Raw genomic sequence first — 8,759 nt, forward strand, 5'->3', positions numbered from 1 at the left:
GGGCTCACCGCGCAGCAGCTCTTCGCCAACGCCGACGGCCTCACCTACAAGTAAGCCCCTGGGGCCTCGCCCCGCCTCGGTGCACTCACCAACGCGCCTCGATCCCCAGGCCCTGGCGCCACACGTGCACGATTTCCCCCTCGGTGACGCCCGGGTCCTCCGGCCCCGTTTCGAGAGACTGACTGAAGGGGGGGGAGGGGGCTGGGCAAGGGAAGGAAGGAGGCCCGCGCTGAGAGCAGACGGACGTGGCACAGCGACATCGCGGGCCCTCGGTGCTTAGCCCCGTTCATGGCCAGATCCGGGTACGGTCTGCCCCCTTCCTCCTCTCTTGGGCATCTTGGCCCCATGGAGGGGCCTTGGGGCTTGTGGGAACTGGAGATGGGGGAGTTACGGAGAGACTTTTTCCAGACCTTGGTCCAGGACACGCTCTCGCTCCCAGCGTCACATGAGGGCAGAAGGGACCCTGGAGTCCAGCTAAGTCACCTCTCCTGGGTGTTGCCTCCAGGACAGGCCCAGCTGAGCCGTTGGGATGGCTCCTTGTTCCCACGGACCATCCAGCCTTCCACTTGTACCCTTGCCTGCCCACAGGTTAGCACTAGTGCCCCCCTGGACAGGAGTATTCTGTGACTACCACCCCAAGCCCACCCCACATGGGATTTTGGAGGAGGGCGAGACCTCTCTGTTAGCCCCTGGCTTAGTTCGCTTTTCCTTGGGCTCTGGGCCAGTTGTCCTGCAGGCTGCAGGCCTGGCACTAGCTGCCCTCCTGGCTGCAGGACTGTGTCCGTGCCAGGAAAGAGCATCAGAACCTGGGACTGGGAGGAGGGGGGATACCTGTGACCTGAAAGCATCCCTGCCCTGGCTCCTGCCAGTCCCTGCCTTTGCCTATAAGCGTCCCTGCTTGGCAGGCACTTTCCCTAGACACCAGGATTCCCAGTCACTCCTCAGTGGCCCCTCTTGCCTGTCTGGCTGGGGCGTGGGCCAGGTGAGGGATGTGTATAAGACTTAGTAAATGTCAAAGGCCCTTGCCTCCCGTGTTTCTTCTCCTGCCTTTCAGTGAGCCACAGAGGCCTCTTCCCTCGACAGAAAGGCTGCCAAGGGGCAGGGGCAGTTAAGGGCCTTTATTTGTTTGGTGGTCTTGGATGAAGGGGGAGAAAGTATCTCTTTGACATATCGTTCACTGGAGTCTTCTGGAAAAACTCCCTAGAGAAATTCTAGGAGTTTCTCCAGGTCTGGGGCAGATTAAAGACCCCACCCCTCCCATCCACCCTCTAGCTCTTCATTCCTGCAGTGGGGGGCCTTCTGCGTTGCTTAGTCCGGTTAGGAGTGTTCCTGAAGTGTGGAACGTTTGCTTTTGGGTGTGTCTGTCGGGGCCCTGGGACTTCAGGCAGACTGAGCCCATGGGGCCCCGGGGCTATGGCGTGGTACCTTGCCAGACCCGTGCAGGCCTGTGCTCCCCTTCCGGGGTGAGCTGTGACCACGGCCCACCCTAGTGTTGGCAGCAGGGCCCCAGCGTCCCGGTCCTAACGACCGCAAGCCCCCTACTTCCCCTTCCCCATCCCAGGCCACGTCTGTCGGTTGCTCCAGCTCAGCTGGAGTGGAGTGCCTGCTCTGTCCGAACGTGCCTCACGCTCAGCCCCCTGGGGTCCCGCCACACTGCCCTGAACCCTGTGTGACTCAGCAGCCCTGGCTCTGGGCTGTGCCGCGTGTCCCCTGCTCTGTGGTGTTCGTGCCATGCTGCACTACTAAACTGTTGTCGGTTCATTCCATGTTTACTCGCTGTCTCCCCCCTTCAAAACAGAAGGATTCAAGGGCAGGCACTGTATCTGCTATGTGTGTCATTACCGGAACTCCTATGCCCCTTGATGAGCTCTTAGCCCTGAAGGCAATAGACATTTGGGGCCAACTGCCTTGGTGGCACCCCAGGTCCACAGACGTCCTGCTGGCTTTGGCTCTAGGTGTCCAGGCTGGAGTCAGCAAGATGCTAGTGGGGGACCTGAGGGTGCTTCAGCCCTGACCAGGGAACAGCAGGGATCAGAGGGCCCCAGTCTCTGCCCCTGGCATGGCAGGCCCCGGCCCTTGCGGGTACCCCTCCCCACCCAGTAACACTCGCTTTTCTGTCTTCACAGCGACTTCCTGATTCTCCCAGGATTCATCGACTTCATAGCTGATGAGGTGGTGAGTACCTCTTCTGCTGACCCGGGGCAGAGGGGCTATGTATGTGGTAGAAGAGGCTGATTTCGTGCTCAAGGGCAAGGTGTGGGGGAGACTTTTCTTGGGAATGGAGCCTTTATTGGTGCCAGAGAAACTGGCACAGTGCGGTGGGTTGTGTCTAATGGGGCAGAGGCAGCTGGGGGGATGCAGGGGTACGCTGAGTGGTGGGCTGGGCACAGGCCGGGAGAGCTGTCCCTGACAGCGCCTGCGGCGAGGTTTCGGAAGGCCCAAAAGAAGATGGGCGTGGGTGTGGCGGCATAGATGGGAAGGATTGGACTTTGTCTGAAATGCTGAGCAAGGACATGACAGAAGCGAGTAAAATTATGGCGACTTTGGAAGAGGTGGACAGACTTGTTTGTGGATCCGTAATGCACAGGAATTGGCAAGAGAACTTGAGAGAATTAGTTGTTGGACAAATACAAGGACACACAGTGCCTTGCTTTATTGGAGGTGGGCTCAGGGATGAGCCAAGTGAATGAACAAGGTCCTTTACATGGTTAATATATGACAAGACCGTAGAAGCCAAGGGTTACGTGTTGATGAGTAGAAGCCGTTTTGTGGAAAAGTTAGATTATTCTACGACGGACTTGTGCGCATTGAGAAAATAGTTTCCTTTGTTGTTGTTATTGATATTTATTCAGGTCTGATTCTTATGAAAGACCAGAGGGCCTAAGTGTGCCTGGATCGCTTTTATGTTGGGGAAACTCACGCCCAGCCTGGTTGCCAGGGCTGATGCAGATGGAGTTTTAGGGGGAAATTCGGGCTATTCTGAATATGTCTCTTATGACAGCAACCAGGAAGTCTTGGTTCAGCTGTTCAGTTTCACAAAGTTTCCCAAGCTCTCTGGCTTTGTGCCAGACCTGAGCAGAGTACGAGGAAAAAGGGGGATGGAAAAGTCCCCCCACAGGCCATTGAGGGTCTCCCCATCCTGCGTCCTGTGTCAGGAAGGCTGTGGCTCTTCCCCTGTGGTACAGTGGGGGAAGGAGGAGATAGGGGAGTTTTCTAGACTGCAGGGGCGTGGTTCTGAACCAGGATCTGTGGATGGACTTCAGGGGCCTATGAATCTCCAAAAATTTTATACCGAACTCTGTGAGTACAGTGCGGGCTAGGATCCACGAGCTGTTGGCCTGAATCTTCCCAAATGTGTATTTGCAGCCCTGATCTCTCCCTGAGTGGCAGACCCTTAGTCACTTACTTTTCTGGATGCCTTATAGACTTCTTACCCTGCCTTCTTCTCCTAGTCACAGCCTCTGCCTGGCCCTGTCCACCAGCCTTCTCGGTGGCCTCCCCGTCTCTGACCTCATCACATAGACTCCATTTTCCACATTGGAGCCTAAGTGACCTCTTTAAAACGTAAATCAGATCACGTCTCTCCTCTGCCTGAGACCTCCCTACCCCCTGCACCAGTGGCTTCTCTTCACAGAGTCAAATCTAAGCTCCTCTCTGTGGCCTTCAAGGCTTCACATCCTTACCTCCCCCTCCCCACCCTGGCCTGCCTCTCAGCTCCTGCCCTTCCCTTTTCTCCCTCCTGCACTAGCTTTTTTCTTTCTTAAATACACCTCAGATGTCACACGTAGCTCCTCCTGCCTGCAACGACAGTCCCTCAGACTTTGATCGGTTTTCACTTTCACACATCCTAAGAGGCTTTGACCACCACATCCTTCTTCCTGTGGTCACTTTGCTTTGTTGTCTGTCTTTGGGGCCTTTATCCTGACTGAAATGATCTCATATGTGTTTCTCACGTTTGTCACCTTTCTTTCCAAGTAGAATATAATGTCTAGGAGGGATAGCAGGGACCTCACCTGCCTTATTCAGTTCTATAGCTACAGGCCTGTCCTGAGGCTGGGTACCCGCAGGAGCTCAATAAATGTTTGTTGAGTGAATGGTAAAACTCTTCACATAGACTCTGCCTCTATTTCCAGGACCTGACTTCAGCCCTGACCCGGAAGATCACCCTAAAGACACCGCTGATCTCCTCCCCAATGGACACTGTGACAGAAGCTGACATGGCCATTGCGATGGCTGTGAGTCAGACACCTGGGTGGGGACCCCACCTTGGGGGAGGCACTGAATGGGGTGGGCTGGGTTCAGAGGTGAGGTTGACAGAGTGAGAGTGTTGGCCCCTGGCTCTGATCATGCTTCTCTTCCACCCCCAGCTGATGGGCGGTATTGGTTTCATTCACTACAACTGCACCCCGGAGTTCCAGGCCAATGAGGTGCGGAAGGTCAAGGCAAGTACCAGGCCTGTCCCCAGAAAGAAGATGCGACCTGGCCACATCCTCCTGCCCTCCCTTGCCAGCCCTACAGGCTGGTGCACCCCCTGGCTGACTGCGGTGGGGTCTTGTTTGCTCTTCACGATGGGGACATAGGGCCCAGCCCTCACCTCCCCACCACCCTGGCTTCTCCTGGCCACACACCACCTCCAGACCTCTTCCAGCCTCTTCCTTCCCCTGTCTCTGCCCACAGAAGTTTGAACAGGGCTTCATCACGGACCCCGTAGTTCTAAGCCCCTCGCATACTGTGGGCGATGTGTTGGAGGCCAAGATCCGGCATGGCTTTTCTGGCATCCCCATCACCGAGACAGGCGCCATGGGCAGCAAGCTGGTGGGCATCGTAACCTCCCGGGACATTGACTTCCTTGCCAAGAAGGACCACACCACCCTCCTCAGTGAGGTACCTCCAGGGCAGGGAGAGTGTGGCTGGATAGAGGGAGAAGCTCACGTCCTGGGGCCTCACACCGGTTCCTGTGACCAGGGAGCAGAGGGCGGCCTGGCTCCCTTCTCTCTCACCTGCCAACCTGCAGGCAAATGTTCCTGCTACACAGGTGATGACTACGCGGAATGAGCTGGTGGTGGCTCTGGCGGGTGTGACATTGAAAGAGGCAAATGAGATCCTGCAGCGCAGCAAGAAAGGTACCTGGGAGCAGGCAGAAAGCTCAAGACCTTGCTCCCTGTACCCCAGGCCCCCCCTGATTCTTTAGAGCTTGGCGCGTTGTCCCAGCAACCAGACTGGGCCTTGGGGGAAGGTTCAGATAATCCCAGCCTGGAGCATGGATCCTGAGGTCCCTTTCCTGGCTTAGGAAAACCTGTCCCTTATTCAGCATCTTCACAGGATGTCTCCCCAAGTAGCCAGTCCTGTGAGATGCTCAGCACACACCCAAAAAAGTCTGAACCATGCTACTTTCTAACCCCCATAGTCCATACAAGATTGTGTGTCGGCTTATTAAAGGCCCTGAGAAGTCCTGCAATTAAATTTATTTGACGCTGGGGCTGCTGACATAATATTCCTTAGGGTCTTGTGGGAGACACTGGAAAATGCTTCCATGGCTCATACTGGATTGTTTCTTAGGGGCGGTACTGGGGAGGGCACATTTTCCTCCTTGCAGGACAGCCTCCCATTTGTGTCCTGGTTAGGAGTTTTCGACCACTGTGGCCTGTGGCCTAGCAGGTGAAAGGCTGCCAGTGTTCAGGGGCCACCCACCCAGCCTGGTTAGGCCACAGGGCAGGAAGAGCTCCGGAACCTACTTGGCTTCGAGGTTTCTTTGCTTCCTGTTCCTTGGGAGGAGGTCCAGGTCCCTAAGAGCATTTCCTGAGCGGGTGCTGTCCCCTAGTGGCTGGTTTGGGTACTTCAGTGGACTCTGTAGCCTGGTCTGTTTTTCAACCTCCCTGTGCCCCACTCCCCCCTCAGCTGGGGAGAGGCCTGCTCCTTCACCTGAACCTCTGCATTCCTTGTCAGGGAAGCTGCCCATCGTCAATGATCGTGATGAGCTAGTGGCCATCATTGCCCGTACTGACCTGAAGAAGAACAGGGATTACCCTCTGGCCTCCAAGGATGCCCACAAGCAGCTGCTGTGCGGGGCCGCCGTGGGCACCCGCGAGGATGACAAATACCGCCTGGACTTGCTCACCCAAGCAGGCGCCGATGTGATAGTACTGGTACGGGCGCTGCCCTGGCACAGGTGGTTTAGTAGAGTAGAAGCGTATGAAGACTCCGGTTTGCCTCTAAGCTCAGAATCGGAATTAGGAGGGTCACTGGTACTCCCACAGCTCAGAGCAAACTGTAGCGCCCTCTGAGGGCCCCCGTGCACTCGTAAACTGACCCTAATACCTAGAGCTCCCATTCTTTGCGAACCTCCCACTTGCTAGATGCTGTAAGACCTGGACGTAGATGAATTCAGTTAACCCCACGACAGCTCCCTGAGGTATACCAGGTCTCGTTGTCAGACGAAGAAGCCAGGGTTGAAGAAATTAAGCAATTTCATCCGGTAGTGAGTTGGTGGGGTATAGCCCCAGGCAACATCTTGCTGTGAGGACTGGTCCACGCAGGGGGTACAATGGGGCTTTGCTCTGAGACCGTGAACTAGTGGTGCTCAACCTTTTGGGGAAAGCAGACCTCTTTGAGACTCAGTCTGCTGAGAGTCGTCAAGTGTTTTCCCCGGTGGGGGCGGGGGAAGAGCTTTCTCATAACGTTTTTCATACAATTTCAGGAGGTTTCTCATTCGTGATCCCTGCGTCCCCCCGTGAGGACTCTTAGCCATCGAGGCCTAAGCTTTCCCGTCCCCCTTCTCACAGGACTCCTCCCAAGGGAACTCTGTGTATCAGATCGCCATGGTGCACTACATCAAGCAGAAGTACCCCCACCTCCAGGTGATTGGGGGGAATGGTGAGTGCAGGGTCCCCTGTCAGCCCCCAGCCCTCACCCCCTCACCGTGTAACTTCTGCGTCCTTTGGCATCCCTAGGTGACAGCGTTGCTACTGCATGGGCACAGGGGGCTGAACAAATGGGCTGGGTTACTCTGGCCTGGGGGGCTAGACCAGGGTCCCAGGCATCCCGTCCTCACACTCTTCCTCTTTCCCCGCTCCTCCAAACCCTCCTCTCCACCCCCAGTGGTGACGGCAGCTCAGGCCAAGAACCTGATTGACGCTGGTGTGGATGGGCTGCGTGTGGGCATGGGCTGCGGTTCCATCTGCATCACCCAAGAAGGTAGGTGCCAGGAGAGCGATGCCAACAAGCACCCCACTGCCCTGCCACAGGCGCTGGGGCCCCACTCTCTGTCGCACAGATGCAGGATGAGTGCCTGCTACGCCAGGCCCCTTCCCAGGATGGTGGGTTCAGGGCTGACCTGGGCTCAGAATCTCCAGGTGTGGCCCACTGACGGGGCAGGAGGGAGGGGGGCTGGGGTTAGATAAGGTTACTGTGAGTTTGGGGCATGTGTCGGCCTGCCTCTCGGATTCTGGTCAAGGAGGCCCAATCTGGAGGCCAAAGGCCGGTGTGAAGACTTCTCTGAGATGCTTGATGGAAGCCAGCTCAGAGTCTGGACTAGCTTTGTGACAAGGCAGGTACTTAAGATGTGGAGACATCATGTTCCTGAACATGTGAAGACGTGGCTATGGCCATGTGGCAATAGCGGGAGGGGGGATCCCTGTCCTTCTGCGGGGTGCACTCCTGAACATGAAGTGGGGCTGTGTGAGACCCTGGTGTGTGTCCCTGTGTGGTGACGGGTGCTCTTTGGAGCCTGGTGTCTGACTTGTGGGTCCTGGCTTGGCCTGAGGGGATGGATCTGGCCCCTCTAGTGAGAGTCATTTCTCTAGAACACTGAGTGCCCCTTTTGGTCTTCAGAGCCTCTGCTTTTTTTTTTTTTTAAATCATTTTTTTTTAGCGTTTATTTATTTTTTGAGAGAGAGAGATAGAGTGNTCCCCTTTTGGTCTTCAGAGCCTCTGCTTTTTTTTTTTTTTTTAAATCATTTTTTTTTAGCGTTTATTTATTTTTTGAGAGAGAGAGATAGAGTGTGAGCAGGGGAGGCACAGAGAGAGAGGGAGATACAGAATCTGAAGCAGGCTCCAGGCTCCAAGCTGTCAGCACAGAGCCTGACGTGGGGCTCGAACCCACAAGCTGTGAGAGCATGACCTGAGCTAAAGTCAGCCGCTTAACCGACTGAGCCACCCAGGTGCCCCAGAGAGCCTCTCCTTTTAAGTTTCTATCCTTCACCTTAGCTGACAGCTACAGTAAAACATGGGCCTTTCCTCAGTGACTTACATATTAATTGAGCACCTACTATGTGTCAGGCACTGTTCTGAATCTTGGGTTGCAACAGGGTCAAAACAAACAACAGGTACTTCTGGAGAAGCCTCTTCTCTCCTTTATCTCTACCCCTAGATAAGTGCTAGTTCCTTAGAATTCCCATGTAAAACCTTGTGCTTCAAGGCTCTGGACAATTAATATTTTTCTTTCTTTTTTTTTAATGTTTTATTTATTTCTGAGAGAGAGAGAGACAGCATGAGCAGGGGAGGGTCAGAGAGAGAGGGAGACACAGAATCAGAAGCAGGCTGCAAGCTCTGGGCTTGCTGTCAGCACAGAGCCCGACATGGGGCTCAAATCCATGAACCGTGAGATCATGACCTGAGCCAAAGTGTATCCATAAGGAGGCTGTGAGCACCAAATCCTAGTAACAGGCTTTGCAAATGAGAGAGGTTGACACTGGGGATGCACCGGTCTGGGGGTGGGGGTAGGGGCACTATTCTCTGAAGGCTGGTACTGGCCACCCCCC

At 55.3% G+C, this 8,759-nt stretch overlaps 1 protein-coding gene across 1 annotated transcript in view; it reads left to right on the forward strand.

Annotated features, from left to right (window-relative positions):
• Nucleotides 1-8,759, forward strand: part of IMPDH1 (inosine monophosphate dehydrogenase 1) — a 13,596-nt gene that overhangs the window by 1,479 nt on the left and 3,358 nt on the right. The window contains exons 2-10 of the mRNA XM_077770741.1: nucleotides 5-50; nucleotides 2,127-2,175; nucleotides 4,134-4,235; nucleotides 4,368-4,442; nucleotides 4,678-4,884; nucleotides 5,036-5,123; nucleotides 5,947-6,146; nucleotides 6,783-6,873; nucleotides 7,099-7,194. Coding sequence (XP_077626867.1) covers nucleotides 5-50; nucleotides 2,127-2,175; nucleotides 4,134-4,235; nucleotides 4,368-4,442; nucleotides 4,678-4,884; nucleotides 5,036-5,123; nucleotides 5,947-6,146; nucleotides 6,783-6,873; nucleotides 7,099-7,194 — 954 coding nt within the window. The remainder of the gene's footprint in view (nucleotides 1-4; nucleotides 51-2,126; nucleotides 2,176-4,133; nucleotides 4,236-4,367; nucleotides 4,443-4,677; nucleotides 4,885-5,035; nucleotides 5,124-5,946; nucleotides 6,147-6,782; nucleotides 6,874-7,098; nucleotides 7,195-8,759) is intronic.

The sequence above is a fragment of the Crocuta crocuta genome, unplaced genomic scaffold (genome assembly GCF_008692635.1).
Source record: "Crocuta crocuta isolate KB4526 unplaced genomic scaffold, BGI_CrCroc_1.0 scaffold266, whole genome shotgun sequence".
Classification (NCBI taxonomy): domain Eukaryota; kingdom Metazoa; phylum Chordata; class Mammalia; order Carnivora; family Hyaenidae; genus Crocuta; species Crocuta crocuta.